At 44.9% G+C, this 19,421-nt stretch overlaps 3 protein-coding genes and 4 long non-coding RNA genes across 8 annotated transcripts; 3 read left to right on the top strand and 4 right to left on the bottom strand.

The window, feature by feature from the left end:
• The first annotated feature begins 2,023 nt into the window (after positions 1–2,023).
• Positions 2,024–3,161, top strand: LOC136195373 (sulfotransferase 1A1-like). Its single transcript, XM_065984694.1, has one exon. It carries the CDS (start codon positions 2,033–2,035, stop codon positions 3,011–3,013), a length of 981 nt encoding a protein of 326 aa, XP_065840766.1. The 5' UTR covers positions 2,024–2,032; the 3' UTR covers positions 3,014–3,161.
• Positions 3,162–4,361: 1,200 nt separating this feature from the next.
• On the top strand, positions 4,362–6,061 carry LOC136195381 (uncharacterized). 2 transcript variants are annotated; one of them, XR_010671897.1, is made up of 8 exons: positions 4,362–4,470; positions 4,524–4,738; positions 4,787–4,882; positions 4,937–5,040; positions 5,305–5,465; positions 5,526–5,647; positions 5,700–5,773; positions 5,826–6,061. It is a non-coding gene; the product is annotated as an uncharacterized lncRNA (long non-coding RNA). The 2 variants fall into 2 exon arrangements; XR_010671896.1 differs by having other exon boundaries at positions 5,700–6,061.
• A 316-nt stretch (positions 6,062–6,377) lies between these two features.
• LOC136195435 (tyrosine-protein kinase receptor torso-like) lies at positions 6,378–9,212 on the bottom strand. Its single transcript, XM_065984759.1, has 12 exons — positions 9,174–9,212; positions 9,002–9,124; positions 8,355–8,951; positions 7,894–8,283; positions 7,612–7,790; positions 7,491–7,553; positions 7,331–7,436; positions 7,193–7,281; positions 6,913–7,127; positions 6,807–6,847; positions 6,659–6,755; positions 6,378–6,603 (listed from the first exon to the last, which is right to left on the bottom strand). The coding sequence occupies exons 3-12, from the start codon at positions 8,755–8,757 to the stop codon at positions 6,378–6,380; spliced, it is 1,809 nt and encodes a 602-aa protein (XP_065840831.1). The 5' UTR covers positions 8,758–8,951; positions 9,002–9,124; positions 9,174–9,212.
• Positions 9,213–9,278: 66 nt separating this feature from the next.
• LOC136195366 (uncharacterized) lies at positions 9,279–10,031 on the bottom strand. The gene is made up of 3 exons (XR_010671885.1): positions 9,737–10,031; positions 9,621–9,677; positions 9,279–9,572 (listed from the first exon to the last, which is right to left on the bottom strand). It is a non-coding gene; the product is annotated as an uncharacterized lncRNA (long non-coding RNA).
• Positions 10,032–11,166: 1,135 nt separating this feature from the next.
• On the bottom strand, positions 11,167–14,505 carry LOC136195434 (uncharacterized). The gene is made up of 12 exons (XM_065984758.1): positions 14,454–14,505; positions 14,259–14,393; positions 14,114–14,212; positions 13,900–14,056; positions 13,746–13,797; positions 12,993–13,104; positions 12,877–12,940; positions 12,696–12,810; positions 12,398–12,643; positions 11,720–12,133; positions 11,268–11,662; positions 11,167–11,214 (listed from the first exon to the last, which is right to left on the bottom strand). The coding sequence occupies exons 6-12, from the start codon at positions 13,031–13,033 to the stop codon at positions 11,167–11,169; spliced, it is 1,323 nt and encodes a 440-aa protein (XP_065840830.1). The 5' UTR covers positions 13,034–13,104; positions 13,746–13,797; positions 13,900–14,056; positions 14,114–14,212; positions 14,259–14,393; positions 14,454–14,505.
• Positions 14,506–14,540: 35 nt separating this feature from the next.
• LOC136195233 (uncharacterized) lies at positions 14,541–15,065 on the bottom strand. Its single transcript, XR_010671847.1, has 4 exons — positions 14,993–15,065; positions 14,882–14,934; positions 14,786–14,835; positions 14,541–14,726 (listed from the first exon to the last, which is right to left on the bottom strand). It is a non-coding gene; the product is annotated as an uncharacterized lncRNA (long non-coding RNA).
• Positions 15,066–18,465: 3,400 nt separating this feature from the next.
• Positions 18,466–19,357, top strand: LOC136195225 (uncharacterized). Its single transcript, XR_010671838.1, has 3 exons — positions 18,466–18,520; positions 18,591–18,649; positions 18,702–19,357. It is a non-coding gene; the product is annotated as an uncharacterized lncRNA (long non-coding RNA).
• Positions 19,358–19,421: the final 64 nt, after the last annotated feature.

Here is a 19,421-nt window from a genome sequence, read left to right as displayed (position 1 = left end):
TAGCGAAATGATGAAGGCGTAGCTCTTTACTTCACTTCTCAACGTTGATTCATTATGAATCGATGTCTGTGGGGTCTCTTTACTTCACTTCCCAACGTCGATTCATAATGAATCGATATCTGTAGGGTTTCTTTACTTCACTTCTCAACGTCGATTCATTATTTAATTAAAGGAGGAACGAGACGGCATTCTGAGAAGTGCATCAGCATAAAGAATGTCTCCTGAAGTCGTCGACAGAAGCAAAGTTTGTATAGTACATTGTATACGTTGATGTGTATGGGGACGTTTTATTGTCTTCAAGGTTACGCTCAGTGGAGCGACTCTCTTCACAATTAATCCTTCGGGAACAGAACGTCAAGGTCGTCAAGTCGTTCATGAACGCACGAGAAGACGTAGCACAATTCGCCTGTTTAGCTTCTGGAGGTTTTCTACGCTTCGCTGTGAAGCCTTACCGGGCTGTCGAGGCGTCTGACTATCGGAACGATCCTCAGAGGCTCAAATTGTTTTCGCGAGAGCATGGGCAAGATTCACGAAGTAAGTGTACTCTTTTACAAATCTGAAGTTGATATGAGTTTTCTCTTCTTATGCGGCAGACTTTGATCATTCTGCAGAACGAGACGATGTTTAGTGCTGCGAACTTGTCCGATACTCCGCGTCAAGTACTGAGTGAAATCAAAAACAATGCGGTATTTTGCTGTGAAACGGAAGCCAAGAAGAAGCACTTGGAAGTTACAGGCCCCAGATAATGGAGCCGTTGTGCGATCGAGTCTTTTGGCAATACGTAGAGACCGTGCCGTAGTAGTAGGCTATCATTGCAGTGCAAAAGTACGTTTTTTTAGCGCATGGAAATGTTTTGCATGCACGCACACAGGGGAGTGGGGTGTATTGCGCGCGTCTTTATAGATAGGCCCGCGACGAAGACGAAGCGTGCGCATAGTCATGTTCGATTTTATTAAATAAACCCGGAAGTAACCCGGAAGTTACGCAACACTAAAAAATACCATTCTTTCGACGTCTTTTGACTGGGAGAGCGATTCACCCACGCTCTCTGGCGGACACGAAGCCCGGAGCCTCGGTTGACCCACGAGACACGGGGTGCGGCCTCTTTATCCTCGATTGGCCTCGGAGATGGGCCTTGGGAGTGAAGCGTCCTCGGATGTGAGTCCGCCACCCGTGTTATCCAAGGGGACCGCTATTGTGACCCACCGCGTCTCGCCATAGTGGGGAGGCCAACTCTGTCGGCCCCTGCTATAGAGGTACGGCCTCTTTAGAACCTCGTTGGCCTCGGAGGTCTTTCGGAGTAGACATTGCACCACTGCGATTCCTGGCCACGGCATCTCAAGAGATCTTGTCCAGTTGTGAAAGAGTTGCTTTTTATTCTTGGCCGGTTAAGTCGAGTTCCAACGGAGAAGAAAGATCTGAAAATTGAAAATGAGATATACGCTAAATCAATTCTGTTCGATTTCTAGCCTGACGCAATCACAAACAATTAATTGCTTTGTGAATAAATCGAGCGAGTCCGAGAATCCAATTAGTCAAGTCCATCGTTTTCATTATCTAAGAGAGAGACAGAGAAAGATCTTTCAACTCTTTTTTAATTAAAAGGAATTTTACTTTCGTACAGTATTCTGCAATCAGAAGAATCAGCGTCTAAATGTCTTTCACCTGATGCTGCATCTTGCTTCGCGTCTTCTTCTGGGATATAGGGAACGCCCACTCGGCTATATCGCTTTTCTCAAGTCTTCGTGCCTCTCTTTTCGTCGTAAACCTATAACAAAGAACTAATAAAGACATTCGATCGATAGAAAGCGGCTCGTTGGCTCACTTCGTCGAACTATAAGACCTCAACAAGCGCACGACGTCTATTCGTGCTTTACGGCTAATAAAAACGCTCAAATGCAAAGATATTGGTTAGAATATGAGTCTGGATCCACTTACCATTTCGTTAGAAAAGGCGAAGGCAAGCAAATCCCTCTAGAAAGGAGAAATCATGTGACCTTACGCTTCTCACGTGACCTGAGTTGTTCTCGCGATGAATGCCGGTAAGGACGGTACTAGGCCCGTTACTAGAGATTCACCCGAGGTCATTCAACTCGCCCTGACTCGCCTTCAAACGCACCTGAGCCCGGAAGCGCGCGCTAACGCCCTCGCCACATTCAAACCTCGTTCGACCGACGTTATCATCGCGACGCCACTCAAATCGGGCACGACGTGGATGCAGCAGATCGTCCACGGCCTTCGCAGCGGCGGCAGCATGGATTTCGACGAAATCTGCCAAGTCGTGCCCTTCATCGAAGTGTCACCTATGATTGGGATCGATCTCGACGCCGATCAAGTCGCCGAGCCGCGCGCTTTCAAAACGCACGAATACTACGATCACTGTCCGAAAGGCGCCGGGAAATACGTCGTCGTTATACGGGATCCTCTCGACGCATTCCCCTCGTGCTATTCGTTCTTCAACGGGAGATTGATTCAGCCCGTCGACAGCGTTAGCCCGGATGCTTTTCTAGGCGCTCTGCTCGAAAATGCCGGTAAACCGCCGAACAGTTTCGACGAACGCTTCGATCTCTATTACACAATCGAATCGTGGTGGAAACGTCGTCATGACGACAACGTGCGCATTTTCTTCTATGAGGATATGATGGAAGATTTGGCTGGGGTTGTGAAAGACGTCGCTGAGTATATTGGCTGTGGAGTCGGAGACGAAGCCCTGCAAGCGTTGGTCGTCAAGCAGGCGTCGAAAGATTTCATGCTCGTTCATAGAGTTAAGTTCGATCAATATTCGTTGAAATCGGTTTGCAATCAATCGGTTGGCGTACCTGGCGAAGCCGGATGTAACGCGGAAAATGCGACGGTTCGCGACGCGCGTTACGGTATTCATCGAGGCGATTTATCGGCCGATTTGGTGGCGAAGATCAAGTCGAAGTGGAAGCGATTGGAAGAGGTGACGGGTTGCTCTTCGTATTCTGACCTCAGAAAGAAATACGGGCGAAAAAGGGTTTTTATTAATTAAATCTATGACTTGTTTTGAGCTCTTATTCGAAACACAAGCGTCAGAGCCTACCGAATGCGAGTGACAAAATAAAAACCTGTGAAAAAATAGAAACCTTTGAAAAATTAAACATGTAAAAAATTTAAATATACTACATCCTTAAAACAAAGCATGCACGTGATAATTGGAAACTAGATCTAATGGTATAGACTGTTGGAAATTTTCTATGCCCCCGAACGTGGGCAGTGGCCATCGCAGGAACCGCGTACGTCACAGAAAGCCCCGCCCCTTAAGTGTACACTAGTGGGGTCCCCCAATGAGTGACCTGATCGTCGCGCTGGCACGAGGTTATCTTCTTTCCTTGCCGAACTAGGGAAAAGAAGTTGGGAATGAAATGAAACGAAATGCGAGTGCACGCGATGACGGATCGAAGAATGGCATTACGCGCGCGTCGTCAAGTCCGCGATCCGCGTCACGTCGCCGCGCGTTGCGAAAATAGTTGGCGGAGTGTAGAAACAGCAACGCGCCGATTCGCCTCCCAGTGAGCAGATTATCCGGGAATCATGTTTGCTCACGACAGATACTACCGGTAGTATCCCTGATGTAAACCGCCCTCTCACGTGCAAAATTAATTAATGGCTGAGCACGTCACTGCTGCTGCTAGAAATAGCACTGCACTCTTAGCAGGCAATCTATAGCTATAGGCGCTTTGAGATTTCTAATATGAGCGGTATACGAATACAGAATTACGGCCACGGTCCTACCTGTGTCACAGAGGCGTTAATAAAACGATGCGCAATGAAACGCTAGGCGTATATTTTCAGAGAATTAAGGAGACTGAACCCAGCGTGGTGGGGATAGGCGGCCACGAAGAGGCCCTAAGATGAGAAAGAAAAACAAGAACTGAAACCGTAAGACTACCGCCCGCGTAGAGTGGCTGCTTGCTCGCCGAGATAATAGAAGGGCATAGGGGATTCATAAAAAATACTGCTCTCTCCTTGGGAAAGAAACATGCGTCCCAAATTAATTAAGGGCCTCCGGTGGGTGAACGAGAGATTAGAACCAATCGCCATTCGTCATTGTCCAAGTTCCCATTCTACCAACTAGATTCTATAATGAAACGTATAGTTCTGGCGCTCCTAGCAGGAAACTTTAATCGCGATGAGGATAGTTCGCTAACTAGAGGCTCTGATGATCTCATAGCGCGGATCCTTTACCGTGGTCAGGAGGAAGCCACAGAAGGGTCGGCACAGCGTTTTTTGAGTGTCAGGTCATTGCTTAGGGCTAAAGGTGACACTGCTAGGACAATATTGGGACGCATCACTTCCGCTGCCAAGAAGTGGTAGTTCCACTTGCAGCCATAAAAAGGCAAGAAGCGAGGGAGACGAGCCTAAAGAAGAGCAGAAAGCGGACCCCACCCGTCTAACGAATTCAACCGTGAGTGCGAGTCCAACTATTTCTACCCGTCTAACTGAGATGTGAGCCAGCCATGCACGTCTTATTATATCCCGATCATTGCGCTGTTTTTCAGGACAAAGGTTACGGTGGCTATCGTTTGTTCGATTGCCATAATAGCGGGGCTTTGCTGACTAGCAATATATCGCAAAAAGCATAACTCGCTCTGCCGTCTTCAATGTTACAATGACGAATGGAATAGTGTGAGCGAAACTTGCAAAGACGAGCACAGCTTTCTGAATGGAAAAACCCAAATCCAATCTAGCTGCATCACAGTAGGAAAACTACTTGGTACGAAATCAAGCCCATAATCAAAAATAAACTAAAATCTATATGTAGGAGGTCAATTCGGCACCGTAGCCGAAGGAAAGCTGACAACGCAAACGGACGAAGGACAATTGTACACGATAAAGATTGCCGTGAAAATATTTCGAGGTATATATGCCGAGTAGAGCGAAATCGAGAAGGCTACGACCAGTCTTAATTTAGACGAACATTACGCCAAATATTTCAAAAAGAAGCAAAACTATTAGCCAGTCTCGGCTATCACAAGAATGTCACGCGAATATATGGACACTGCGTCGAAAACGGACGTATGTCTATAGTCTATTAATAGACCATGTCCTGTCCCCTCCTATTGGCGTGCCTCATCTCATGTGACGGTGATCGATTATACTACGCATGTACCTAAAGGTTCTCGTTTGGTTCTTCGCTAACATGGTTAATTAATTAACAACCGAAGTAGTGAACGGGCAATGTTTGCTACAAACGATCACCGTCACGTGGGAATATGATCAAATTGATTGCATAACTTAGAAAATAATTTTATTATATGAATTGTAACGTATCCCTTTTAGATGTTAGTAAAACTGCTATGGAATACGCAGATTTGGGCAATCTTCATCGTTATTTTCGTCGAATGAGAAGCGCGCAAAATGCGTCTCCAATCGAAGAAAGAAAAACATACGAAAACGGACTACAAATTGCCAATGGAATGCAATTCGTCGTGTCGAAAGGGGTCGGGTTGAGAACAAAAACAACGATCATAATAGGGTAATTAATTTGAGCTATACTTTAGCGCGTGCATCGCGATTTGGCGCAAGAAACGTTCTCGTTTTCAAAGGCGAACGATTAAAGATATGCGATTTCGGACTAGCTAAAGATCTACAGTCAGCTGCCTGCTACAGAAAGAGAACAAATGTGCGCAATCTTATGCTCCTCATACATGCTATGTTGTAAGAAATTCCATTAGGGTGGCGTCATTCCATTCAAATGGTGTGCACAGGAAGTCTTGCTCTACAAAACGTACAGCGAATACAGTGACGTGTAAACAATCAAATTATTTAATTGTTATTTTTACAAAATTTGCTCTCTTCAGTTTGTCTTACGGCATTATTCTGTGGGAAATTGCCGAGATTATATAGAGAGAGGGATTGGTAACTCCCTCTATTCACGTGACTATCTCTGACCCCAGGATGGGTCCCACTCGGGTCCAATTTACGTACAAACTTGTTGCGAAGGTAACTCCTTCCCGTTTGGTCGCTGTTCTAACTTCCTAATTTTTTCGAGAACTTCTATTCTAGAAGTACAGATGTCATTCAAATCGTCACCTTCCTTTTCCACTGTCCGTTCATCATAGAGATGTAGTTTTTAGGTAGTAGGATAGAGGAATACCTTAATTAAAACAACCTAACAGTCGTTTTGCTGCACAGACGGTAAATATTTAGTATTAGAAGTAAGAAGTCAGCATTTCACGCTATTACCGGAACACTTCACCGTTCCACCCTCTTAGCAGGTGATCCGACAATTGACTTGAATACTTGTAACATTTAATTGAACAAGAACTGCAGCTGTATCAATAACGACAAAACAACAACAATGAAAACAGCCATACGCAAAAGAATTGCTTCTAGTCTGAAAGTAGACAACTTTACTGTTTTTCATTGATCTCAGAGGAATCAAGATCGCTTCCCGACTCCATTGTTTCATCCCTTGATTCCATTTCCTCGCAAGAACAATGAGGGCTTGTAGCATCAAACACGACGTACTTGCTCTGTTGCTTTGCTTCTACCATTTTTCCAAGATTCTGCGCAAGACTCGAGAATGATGAGCGCTTTTCAGTATCGGCGTGCCAACATGCAGACATCATCTCGTACCTGCAAGAACATGGCAATAAATAACTGGCCATAATTCACAAAACAAATTACTGACAGGTCAACGGAGCAGTTCTCTGGGCAGCTCAACCGGTTACCTCTTCGTAAATACGACAGGAGTTTTTCACTTGATACGCAAGGATAGGGAAAAGAGCCTACAGGGCTAAAATGTTCAATTGAGAGAAAAATCACATGGCTAAGCTCACCGAGTGTACATATTTCCCACATAACTACTCCAAACGACCACCTATACATTCGAGAATCTGTTATAGCAAAACGCGCTCTGAGACGATCATCAAAGATTAGTTTTACACGTCGCTCTGCTCGGAAAAGAGACGATGCGTCATGGCTTCGATAGACATCCATCGTAGAGGGAGACGTCTCGCGGTCTTTTGAGAATACACGCCATCTTGATAGACGGATCTCGTTAGTCCAAAGTCGGATACTTTAAGAAGTTCGTTTTCGCACACGAGCACGTTTCGACACGCTAAGTCACGATGAACCAAACCTTTCCCAGCAAGGTATTCCTAAAAGGGCCAACAAAGCAGAGTGAATAAGTTCTATTATCTATCTAGTTAATTAATAAGCACACCATTCCAGATGCAATTTGCCACATAAATGATATTAAATCGGAAAACCTCCATTTGCAACCAACATCACTGCTGCCGCTTTCACCTTCACCTTTGTAAAATAAATTATTGTGCCGCTACATTTTGACTTCTAGTCGTACCTTCAGTAGCTGAGTCTGAGTCTGTAGTTAGACTTAAATGATCATTTACATCACGCTTATGATGCTCAACTGAGTCGCAGTCGAGCGGCGATGTGAGCGTCTCATCCTAAAACGGCTGTTAAAAGAATAGTCAACGACACTTTGCTGCTAAAGAGTTTACATCACGCGCCTCAATTTCAAAGCTGGAGATGGAGATTGACGACCGTTGGTCCTGTTCAATATGCTAATGCAAAAAGAAATGACTGAGTTTTGGTTAAAACTAAATCTTCGGCCGTCCTCACTTTGGGTCTTTCTTTTCTGAGGTAGTTGAGTAGGTCACCGCGCAGACAATATTCGACAATGAGACAGAACGGCGTGTTTGTCGTTATGCATCCAACCAGGCTGACAATATGAGGATGTTGACCAATCCGCTTCATCAACTTGATTTCTTCTAGGAACTCTTCATTTTCCACATTCGATCCTACAAATATAAGAGGCAATGTACTTATTATCAAACTACACCTACTCCAAACGAACAATTATGAACAAAAAATCAATATGTAGACAAACACGAGCAAGTATACCTTTGATCATTTTACAAGCAACAACCGACTTCTCACTTGCAGAGAAAGTCGAATCCTTTCGAGATTGGCTCGAAAGGATCAAAAGTCGGCTCGAAAAACGGCTCGAAAGGCGGCTCGAAAGGCTCCTCTTTGGAGTGCGAAAAAGATACGCCTTGTGCACAACGCCAAAGAAGCCATCGCCCAGCTTTTCGAGCAGAGTCATGTCGCCACGGTTAACTTCCCATTCGTCGGGCGGCTCGGCGAAGAAAGATCCTAAGGGCGACCAGCTGAAGCGTTGAGCTCTGCGTCGAGCATAGGCAACAAAAATGATAACGGCAAAAAAGATCAAAGTAATTGAGCCGACGACTGGCGAAATGATCATCGTTAGAGATGTCGACGCGACTGCAACAACTGCAAGACAATAAAATCAATACTGCCACTTTCACAAAGAGTAAACGTATTAAAGAATTTTATTTAGGTACCTTCGCAATGGGTTCCATTGCCCGCATAACCACTGCTGCACCGGCATTGAAACGATCCTTCTGTGTTGTTACACATTGCCCCAGGATGGCATGTTTTTCCGACGAAGCATTCATCAGTGTCGTTGCAAGTGAATCCATCTCCAGTCCAGCCTCGAGGGCAAGTACATGAGTAGGAGCCATCCTCATTTGTGCAAGTGGCTTTCGAATGGCATGAGTTATTCACGTCACATTCGTTGACGTCGTCGCAGATAAAACCGTTTCCCTTCCAGCCATGCAGGCAAGAGCACACGAATGAACCAATCTGATTTCTGCACTTTGCTTTTATATGGCATGGGCTCAGTGTGTCGCACTCATTGACGTCAGCGCAAGAACTACCGTTTCCTATCCAGCCAGGTAGACACATGCAGCGGTAAGAGCCGTCTTCGTTTACGCATTTTGACTGGGGATGACATTCGTTGGCCAAATTGCACTCGTTTAAATCAACGCAGTGACTGCCATTGCCTGCATATCCATTTTCGCAAACGCACTCATATGACCCAACGGTGTTAATGCATCTTTGACTTTTATCGTTACAGATGTGATCACATTCGTCGATATCTGTAATCCAAGAAAAAGTAAAAATTTGCACTTGCTCAGTAATAATTAACCTTTGCATGTTGTCCCGCTGCCAGCAAAGCCAGGATTACAGATGCAGTTATACGAAGAAAATGTATTTTCACAAGTTGAGTTCACGTGGCAATTGTTTGTGCTGTTGTAGCACTCATCATAATCTATAGACGTCACGCAGTGAAAGACGCTCCTTAGCCTCGCTTGACATACCTAGACTTGCACTGATAAAGCAAACGCTGGGCTTTTTCTCTATGCAATTTGCTGTTGCCCAAAAACTTTTCGATGCAGCTACACAATCATGTTCCCTTTGTAAGGAAGCGTTCTTCACAGCTTCGGATGCACCCCAGTTCACATAAACTAAAGACGAGCCGTCTTTCCAAACGTAAAAGCCCTCATTGAAAACGTCATTAAGTCCAATCCAAGCCTCTTCACTGTTGAGAATGTTAGCGTTAAGGCGATCTTGCTCTTGAACAGACAAAATTCTGGCGAGAGAACCTCCCATTATCTCGCAGCCAGTCACCGAATCCTGCCACGTCTTCTTTTGGTTAACTCGTTTGAAGCAAGAGCGGTTGCCAAGCAGCGTCCAACCGTTCTGACATAGGTAAGCATCTAAAGAATCGATTGATTTCGGCATAGAATAAAATCTTACGAACTGACACCCAATTGGCGTTTTAGACACAGTTGATATACTTTCATCTGATTTATTCAGATTTCCTATAAAAAATGATCATTAATTATTTAAAATGGCCTTACTGTGTAGCTTCTTAATGTACTTTTGCAGATATATCCAGCCTTCTTAGAGCAGTTTGAAACAGACCAAACAAACTCTTGCCCGTTCGATCCAAACAAAACACAACTCCGACTGTTTCTATTTTGTACCGCTGGCTCATACATTGCCCACTTGGTGAAATTGACCAAAGCCCCACTAAGCCATTCAAAGCTTTTTTTGACAGAGGTACGATTGTAGACTAAACCAATCCAATAGAGCGATCCTTTAACCGGTGACGTTTCTTTTGCAATGAAAGCGTTTTCGTGTAGAGTGTTTATCGAAGCCAGACTAGAATTACGATTTTCGCAAATTTGATGAGCGCGTTCTTGCGATACGAGCAGCTCAATGTCTTCCTTAGACCAATAATAGCACGCATTTTTGAAGTAGAGTTCGTGCTCTCCACACAAACCTGTTGCTGACAAATCCGTAGCTTCACGGATTTCTCTACTAACGTTGACTAGAAAACAAAACAAAAAAATGACGTGTCATGCGGTATGTTCAAAAATCAAGTTGAACATCTTACCAAGAGCAACTTTGCATACTATTCGTCTTCTAACCAAACAATCGGCCGTTTTCCAGTAGCCATCGAGAGGGTCAATCACAACGCACCTATGAACGGTTTTCGGTTCTCCAATAGCCCACAAGACATACCTAAGGACGCAAAGTAAGAAAGAAAATGCCGTTAAGTCCAAACATAGGAACCTTAGAGGTTCCTGGTTATTCCATTTGAATACTTCTCCACCTTGCCTCTTCAAGCCAATCCAAACATCTTTTTTAATGTCAGCAAGAAGAGACAGCACGAAAGCCTGTTCGTGAGGACTGCTAATGCTAACACTATTGACAGGACCACATCCTCCACTTTCGATTACTTTGCCGTTACTGGGCCTGCGATAGGAAACAGTGTAACAGTAGTCGGCAAACAAAAACCACCCTAATGGGCAATCTATAAATAAGTATACTCCAAATTTATTGAAAAAAGGAAAAAAATCGCTCTCCTTACATTCTTTTTCTTTGCAAACAAGTCCAGCAGTTCTGCATGGGTGACGGGATATAGATTCAAAGTGCGTACAGCGTCTAAGAGCTGTTTCGCTTCCGTGACAAAGCACTTTCAACGGAGACTGCTTAGTTAATTCAGAGTTTCTTTTCGCCGAGATTGCCTTCTTATAGCCTAACTCGCTGCAAACCACTTGAGCTGCATTAATGTTCCAGTTGTCTTCACAGACAAATTCCCAATTGTTGAAGACAAAAACTTGAATTGTTCCCTCTGCCTCTCGCACATTATGAACGGTATTCACAAGCCTTACTTGCCATTTTGATCTAAAGCATTCGACCCTAATGTAGTGAAAACAGCGGTTGAAAAACCTCTTAAAACTGCATTTTTCAATTGAATTTGACATGCAGAGACCGTAAAACGTTTTAGAATCACCCCAACTGTTAGAAGCAGGAATGAAACTCATCAATCCATAATCGAATCCCAAATGCCTACAAGTAGCATTAGGTAGTTTTGATAGTACGCCTTTGTCAAGGCCGCAAACTTTCTTCCAACTCCAATCAGTAGAAACCTCCAGTAATCCGTTTCGGCTCCATTTGCCCCCTACAAGCCGTACTCTAATTGAACGGGTTCGAGCGGACTGACATGATAAAAATATCTCCACTTCGCAAGTGGCTCTATCATACGTGCAGCTGAGAGCCTCATTCCACGTACATTCAACAATGTGCGAGAAATTTTTTCTCATTTCCTCGGTGGAGCGGTTCAACGCTCGGACAAACAAAGGACTTCGGTAATTCAAATGTTGACAAACTGCGAACGCCGTTCGCATACGATTTGACCCTATGCAGACGCGGCTCCACTCACCATCTACAAAAATCTCAAGGCGGCCGCGATTCGGAGTCACGCCGTCGACAAGTCGAACGTCGGTTTTGACGCGATCTGCGACAAAAGCATACATTATCTTCATAAAGCTTCGAAAACAATAACTAAACCCACTCCTCGGTTTTTCACAGATGAATCGGTTTCGAGACAAGCAGGATACGACAGACCAACTCATACGATAATGAAAAGCAGAAGCTGCACTCCATCGAGGAATGACGGCGACACATAATTCCGTTTTGCAGTGAAAGTTCAAATTATTCCAGTTCGAATACACAAATGGCGAACCGTCGGACCAACGATAGGTGTAGGCGCCGTTAGGCGCAGGAGTGCCTATTAATCCGATGAACAACTTCTTCAATTTGTAATGCCTAAATAGGTAACGCGAAAAATCCTTGTGTTCTCTATCGATCGACAAGAGGTGAGCTCCTTGTGAAGAGCACGCGTCTTCTGCTTGTCGCCAGGTCAAAAGCTCCTTTGAAATCTTGAGACACAAAGAAGAAGCATAAGGGATCCAACCAGGTTCACAACCTAAAATGGACGTTTAATCAGGTAGCATAAAGTATAGTGACTCTTTTTGCTAGGTCGTTTTCGTTGGGGACATGCTCCGTACACTTCCTCTTATTTGTATACACAGTATATAGATATTACGTTCTCAACTACTGTACACTGTAGTATGCAAGAGCAAAACGCAAAAGGCTCCGGATACTCAATTTCCATGTACGAATTAAAAAAGGATTATTAAACACAGCAATGTCCAAAAAAGTAGACGCGCACAACTCAACATAATCTCACCGTTTTGCGCTTGAGCAGGCTTTGCGAATGCCATTGCCAAAACAATGACGGCGACCAGTAGTTGGAGGCCTTGAAATGGAAGAATCACGAATCGATGACATGGGCGTCGTCTGAGTTGGGCTGAACAGGTCAAACGATCATAGTTCGAGAAAAGATGAATGTAAACAGAAAGGAAAACGGCAATGACGATAAGCAGAAAGATACCACGAAATGTAAATATGCAAGAAACCAGATCAACGTTTGAACCTAAAATTAGTTCAGCATCATACATAAACCAATTCCTTAATTAAGCCTTCACTTTGAAATTTCGCACGAACAGCGCTTATTTCCGTGTACGTAGAAAAATGAGAAGATGCCGTTGCCTCACCAACGGGCTTGCCGTCATCACGATCTCGAAAGCATTTCAACAAAAACTGAGATTGACAGGTAAGAATTTAAGCCTGTAAGACTGTTTCTAAGACTTTATTTTTTTGAAGTACTTCAAATAATAAAACAGTGGACTCTTCAAGTCGACGAAAGCCAGGTCCAGAGCACTGACCCTTTCTATAGAAGCACTTTCTACCGCAGAAATAAAATTTAGGAACAAAAGTCGCACCTGCTAAGGGCGTTGGAAACATGCCCAGTGCATTGCGACATAATCTGCGGACTCGTCCATTCGCCGACTTGGAGAGAAAAGAAACTTGAAAATGTCACAATTTCATCTTCGCCTAAAATAACTATATTTCAATAGTGAATTGGTTTTGCGTGAATAGCTGCTGCTGCTGTAATTATGAATACTAGTCACCGTCGAAAAAACATAAAAGACTTCTTACACCTATAGCGGTTGTAAAAGCGCGTTGAATGAAATTTTGCTTAACAACTTTCGCGTACTTGTAAAATAGTACTGGTACTCATGAATCCAGCGCTCAATTGTGTGCTTTTAGGGGTAACGTAGTCAGATGAGACAACTGAGCAAGGGGTGTACGTCAGAAATAAAACGTATAACAATTGATTTTAGAGCGTCGTCTAAAAAATTGACTGGGCTTTCGACATGATTTTGTAAAAAGCATGATCAATTCATAGGGGCCAATGCATGCAGTACTATCAAAAGCCCGTCTCCTGATGCCTAAATATTATCGCATTAATTAACGCTTCTCCCGTACGTATAACAAAGATCTCTACTGACCCAGCTGGAAGACAGAAAAACATACTTGCATCGCCACAACCACGCCAACCCATTTCGTCATGCACCGACCGACATATCTTGCGACTTTGACTATACCAGACTTAGACACCCTAAGCTACTCGGAGACTGCTCGGTGTTCGAGCTACGAGGGACGACGAGGGTCTATAGTAACTTTTCTCCTACCTTTCACTTTGTATCCGTAATGCGGAAAATCTGACAGGTGACACAACCCAACCTGATAAAGGAAAGTTACAGTACAAAGGAAGAAGGACGCCATGGCATGCGGCCGGTGAGGGTGGCACCGATCGACTGATAACTTTAGGGTGAGTCAGCGCACCTGTATTCATTTATCCGAAGTCCCATGACGTCGTAGTTAGCCAATCACGAACGCTCTTCGACTCTATGAAAGGGATTCCCTAATTTCCTGATACACCCTATCCATTTTTTTTGCGAATGCTGAGTTAGTTAACTTCCTTCACTTCCACTTGAGCCACCTGCACAGGTTTATGTTTTAGTCACGCCAATATGCCACCCCGTGCAGCGCTCGACACCTTGAAAGGGATTCCCTAATTTCCTGATGCACCATATCTATTTTTTTTACGAATCCACGGTAATGCTGAGTCAACTTCCTTCACTTCCGTCTCAGCCACCTGCACAGGTTTATGTTCTATTTGCGACCAATACCGCCCCCCGTACAGCGATTGAAGTCGCCAAATGGAACGAGTCGGAACCGCCTGAAAGTCTAGACGTAATTGCATATCCACGCTTCAACCGCCACACTGCAGAGTCTTTGCAAGTCCATGCTATACTATATCTATGGTTCGTGTGGGTCTAACCAGGGTCGACACCTTCACTGAAAACAGGCGATTTTGTCAATGCTAGAGACGATACCTGCGCAGTCACTGCTAGATCGAGACGTGGCTACGTCAATTGGTAGAATTTCAGCAAAAATTAAACTCTTCGTAGAGGAATGCCATATCGCTCTTGAGACAGCTACGTAAGAAACAATTCGAGAAAATTTGGAGAGGCCTCTTTTGAGGGCTCATCTCCACCCGCGTCACGCGACTTTTTGCCCGCAGCGGATGCTGTGAACGTCGCACAGACGTATACGTCTAGCTAAAACTTGACATGCCCTACGCTTGCGTTCCGTCGACGGAGAAAAGCCTACGATGCATGAGAAAGGAATGACGAGACCCCGTAGTCTACACTAGAGCATCGCTTACTGCTGCCCGTCGAGCTCCTCTTTAGCATTCAACACCTTAGGAAACCTGTTCTGAGAAGAAATGTAGTGTGAAGGCTTTGCTGACATCGTCTCTTACTCTTTGTCGCCCCATTTGACGCCATTGCGTTATGCAAACACGTCCAAAGATATCTAGCGATGAGAGTCACGCAAATGTCGCGCGCTTGGAAGCCAGAAGCTATAATCTGACCAGTCAATAACAGGGAAAAGACGAATAAATTCCGTCGCCCTCCATCTTGAACCTTAGCGTGCTCGTCTCGATTCTCTTCTCTCCACTGTACGATTTCTATGCATTGTAGATTACGTATTCGCGACCAAAAGTAGTTTAAAATGAGCTGAAATCGTCGTCCAAGTGCCTTAGATTGGACAGTGAAGCGATTTCTGCGAAATTCAGGTGAGCGAACGCGTACCTCTCCATTCCTTCGAGCAAATACAACGAAATTGTGCTCTTTCTATCGACTGTGATCCCCAGAACTAAAATTGCACGAAGCTACGGCTCGATATATCGCGAATCCTCTAGAATCGATCGAGTTCGCGCGTTCTTTTCGGAAAGCCATCTCAATCGAAGGCGTTTGAACGTTTTTGGTCGCGCTTCGTCGCGTTTTCGTCGCGTTTTCGTCGCGTTTAGTGAACGTGAACGAAGCACGTCACATCCGGCAACCATGCACGTGCATGTGCACGTGTTCGTCTCTAGTTCCCTTTTCTTTTGGGAAAAACGCTGGACGCGCACGATCACTCCAAGTATTACCTTTTTTGGTTGCGCGTAGAGGTGCAAAAAGCAACGCTGTCTCTCGTGACGTCGTTGCGGCTAATTACGCACACCCGTTGTCCAATCAGAGAAGAGTCCGCGTGCCATCGTTCGTGAACGAGCTACATAAACTTGTGCACGACGCTCTCCCTCTTTACGTAACCCCGTCGCTTGAGAACTCGCTCGTACGCTCTGTGAGTCGTTGGAAGACAGGGAGCCAGAGGGGCCATCGATTCGACCGACGCAATCGTCCCGGAGCAACGATCTGGAAGTGATTAGAGGCACAACCCTAAGACCTCTAGGGGCTTCCGGATCGGAGTGCCGCCGTCTTTTCGACGGTTGAGCGCTTCAACTCGCTCCGTTTCACCGTAGATTTATTCTACTGTGTAAAAGGGGACAGCGTCGACGTTGGCCGGCTCTCCTCCACGTCGAGCACAATACCTGCGGGCCTCTTCGGCGTTGGCGATAGCCGTCTCCCGAGGGGGCAACGAACCTCGGAGGCTCACTTATGGTGGATTCTGATCCAATTCACGCCGTTGGTGAGGGTCGGCTGGGTTGCGAAGCGTCTGGACCTCCACGTGGTGCGACCTGGGTCACTCTAACACAGACGTGCTCTTCTTTCGTCTTTTCGGGTAAGTACGTGGCTGCGATGAATGGATACTGGCCTCGTATTTTTAGATAATTGTTCGCGATCGGTGGCTACGAAGAACTTCCTTTTGCTATCCGATCAGGTGTCGATTAGAGGTATATATGCATTAGTTATATAGCTCACGTGACTCCGCCTCGTCGCCTACAACGTTCGTTGTTCTTGACATGCATGTTTCTTTGGGGCTTCGCGCCGGATCATGCACAGAAGTCGGCATAAGGAAATAAAGTCACTTTTTCGCACTAGTACGGTGCACTTTACTTTTCTGCTCGACACGTGACTAGGAGGTGTTTCAATCAATCACGTGATGTTAAGTTAGGCGTAAGTGGAGAGGCCGTGAAGGGTAAATCGTTTTGAAGTGGGAAGGCCGTGGAGGGTATCATGAGCGTAAACACAGAATAGAAGACAATCCAAACGAACGTGGCAATAACGTGAAGAGACATCATCATAATTTGTTTTCAAGCTGCTGCTGCTGCTGCTTCTTGTCGGATAACTATTGAGGAACTGATGGAAAAGTTGCGAGTTTCCTTCATATTTATAGGAGCCCGACGGCAAACACTGTGATGACTGCGGCGAAAACAGTGCATTACATCATGTACAAGAGTCGGATGCAAGCGTAACGTATGATATAATACTTAATTTATTACGCAGATAATGAGTTAGCAGAAAAAGTGGGCGTCGTTGGTTCCACAGCCCACTCTCTCTCTACACCTTCTTACCTCGAAATTGTTTTGGGGGGGGAAAAAAAGTAAAGGAACTGGAACCAGAACCAGATTGCGAACTTTCTGATGTGCGAAAAAGAGTGACGCAATAGAGCCAGACTCATATACAGGTACACCCCGCGGTCACGACTACATACCTAAAGAATTAAATTATTTCCAGCTCAGACGACGAAAAGGTAGCTTTTTTTTATATAGATGAAATATATGATTGCCAAAGCGAGGTCCTTTGAGAGAAACGTAATTCGAAACGTCTTCAGAGACGCCCACGTGCTATCCAATCCGCGCCGCGCTCCGCCCCTGCGAACCCGTTCTCAGAAATCGAGCGCAAAGTACGTATACCGCAAAATCGTCGCTTGTTCCAATTCCGTGTCTACGAGAAGTTTCTTCGCGTCATCACACTAGAAATTCCAAAAAACGTCGCGACGCCAATAAAGTCAAAGGTTAGTTATTACGTAATGAGGATTATCTCCGTCATGTCTATGATATAATGGTAAAATCGTTTCGCGTAACCTCGACATGCATTGCGCCATTTCTCTTCTCCCTAGCCTTTCTAAGTCTCTAGACGTCGTTCACTCTTTCCTTCTGTTTGTTTATACAGTGAACAATGGATACAACGTACGACATCGGGTATATAATCAACAACTCGTCGGGTCTACCGATTCTCTTTTTTGCACGCTGGGCACTTCTTTAGTGAAAAATGCATCGAAAATAACAAAAATTTAATTAACAACCCATTTTTGGCGCACTTTAGATGTTGATCGTACTATACTGCTATAGCCTCATGCACTTATATCATTTCTAGCATTTCTTGCCGGCTCTAATTCGAAGTCTCTCTCACTTTTCGATTGCTATAGATTCGGACGTCTCTTTATTTACGTACGGGACAAGCTATGGTAAAGTTATAATTACCTCATGTACAGTATACTGCATTGCATGGTGATCTGCTCCCTCATTAAGAGACTAGAAAAGACTAACTAAACTGAGCTGACTGAGATCAACTTCGATCGACTCCGCTACTATAGCTACTAGCTGGAAGTTCAAATAATTGCAACATCGATCGTTGCATATACTGTGGCAAGCACGACGGTTTGGGCCGCACTTTGCTAATTAGGGAAAGTAAAGTCGTTCAGATTACTAACGAGGAGCTGGTTCGAAATCGTGACCTGATCGATCGAAGGCAGCCGTTTTCACGGAAAATACTTCAAAACGAAGCCTTACAGCTAGATGAGTGTAACGCAGACGCAGTGTAGAGACCTAAATTGGAAACACTGGTTGTAGAAGCGCTGCCTTTTACGAAGAAACTCGATGAACATTCTGAGACGTGTCTTTATCCGGGTAATGCAATAGTCATCGAAGGGTAGGGTCCCGTATCAGGTCTCGGACACCATCAAACCCCGGACAGCGTCTCGCGTTCCCTGACGATCGAAGGCAGCCGCCGGTTGGCTGCGCTGGAAGCCTAGGCCATAACGTAGTTTTCCATGAATAAGGTACGTGGCGATCGCTCCGAGTAGAGGAGAGACACGGCTTTGTTTGTTTTTTTAGGGTCTCATCTAACCTCGGACGGAGTAATCGTTTCCGGACAGAGGCTCTCTCTCGTAAATGGTAAGTTCTTGCCTAGGAAAGTTATACATCGATCGAAAGCGTGAACACTGCTCTATCGAATGCCATTTAGACTTTGCCGATACGCCAAACCACTGCCGAGGAAATGGCGTTTGAATAGAGCTACCTCAGGTATCAAAAGTCGGACACCTACTTTTATTTTTCAAGTGAATCTTTATTGTAGCTGTGGGTTAGAGATGCACAAGTATTTGCTAAACAACCCAAAGAACAGAAGAGGCTCTCGGAAACGACGTCAATCGTGCAAATCGAACAATGAGGCTCTCAGCAACGACCTCAGGCATTTAAAACTAAAGGTAAGGCTCTCGGAATCGGCCTTAGATCATTCAAACAAAAGATGAGGCTCTCGAAAGCGACCTCAAAAATCGCTGTAGTCAAAATCGCTGTCAATTTTCTTCCGCCGCTGCCTCTGAGATCGTATCGGTTGCCTTTTCTCAGCTTCATCTTTCTCTCGCAATATTTTTTCTTCTGCCGCTTTTTGCCTCGCCAATTTCCTCTCATTTATAGCCTTTTTCTTTTCCTGTCTTTCTTGAGCTTTTGCCTCTATCACTGCCTTCCTCTCTGCCTTCTTTTCTATCTCATCTTTTTTCTTCTGTCTACTTTTTGATATTGGCTTTGCTTGTCATAATTTTTGCCGTTGGGACACTTCTGCTGTCCTTTGAAGCTTTTGGATTTGGCAGGGCTGGCAGGCAAAGCAAGGCAGGCACGGCAGGTGGTTTGGAAAGAGGCTTTGCACTGGCGTGAGAGAGCACTTTCTTAGAAAATATTTTTTTTTCGTTGACGGGTCTTGGCTTGAGAACCCACTTTGATTTGAGACTGGTTTCCGGGAAAACAGGAGATGCTGAAAAGCTGAGATCTTTGACAGAGTTCAGCCACTTTTCGTATC

This window comes from Oscarella lobularis, chromosome 14 (genome assembly GCF_947507565.1).
Source record: "Oscarella lobularis chromosome 14, ooOscLobu1.1, whole genome shotgun sequence".
Lineage (NCBI taxonomy): Eukaryota > Metazoa > Porifera > Homoscleromorpha > Homosclerophorida > Oscarellidae > Oscarella > Oscarella lobularis.
This window is presented reverse-complemented; position numbering and strand designations above follow the sequence as displayed.

Excerpts from the sequence above, each read along its gene's own strand:
- LOC136195434 (XM_065984758.1), bottom strand. The coding sequence starts at position 13,033 with ATGTCGCAATGCACTGGGCATGTTTCCAACGCCCTTAGCAG. Across the intron at positions 12,941-12,992 it reads GTTTCCAACGCCCTTAGCAG|AAAGGGTCAGTGCTCTGGAC; the intron begins GTGCGACTTTTG and ends GTGCTTCTATAG. Across the intron at positions 11,663-11,719 it reads CATCTGTGAAAAACCGAGGA|ATCGCGTCAAAACCGACGTT; the intron begins GTGGGTTTAGTT and ends CTTTTGTCGCAG.
- LOC136195373 (XM_065984694.1), top strand. The coding sequence starts at position 2,033 with ATGAATGCCGGTAAGGACGGTACTAGGCCCGTTACTAGAGATTCACCC.
- LOC136195435 (XM_065984759.1), bottom strand. The coding sequence starts at position 8,757 with ATGTGTCTACCTGGCTGGATAGGAAACGGTAGTTCTTGCGCTGACGTC. Across the intron at positions 7,437-7,490 it reads TTGAAATTGAGGCGCGTGAT|GATGAGACGCTCACATCGCC; the intron begins GTAAACTCTTTA and ends CAGCCGTTTTAG. Across the intron at positions 6,756-6,806 it reads GTGGGAAATATGTACACTCG|GCTCTTTTCCCTATCCTTGC; the intron begins GTGAGCTTAGCC and ends TTAGCCCTGTAG.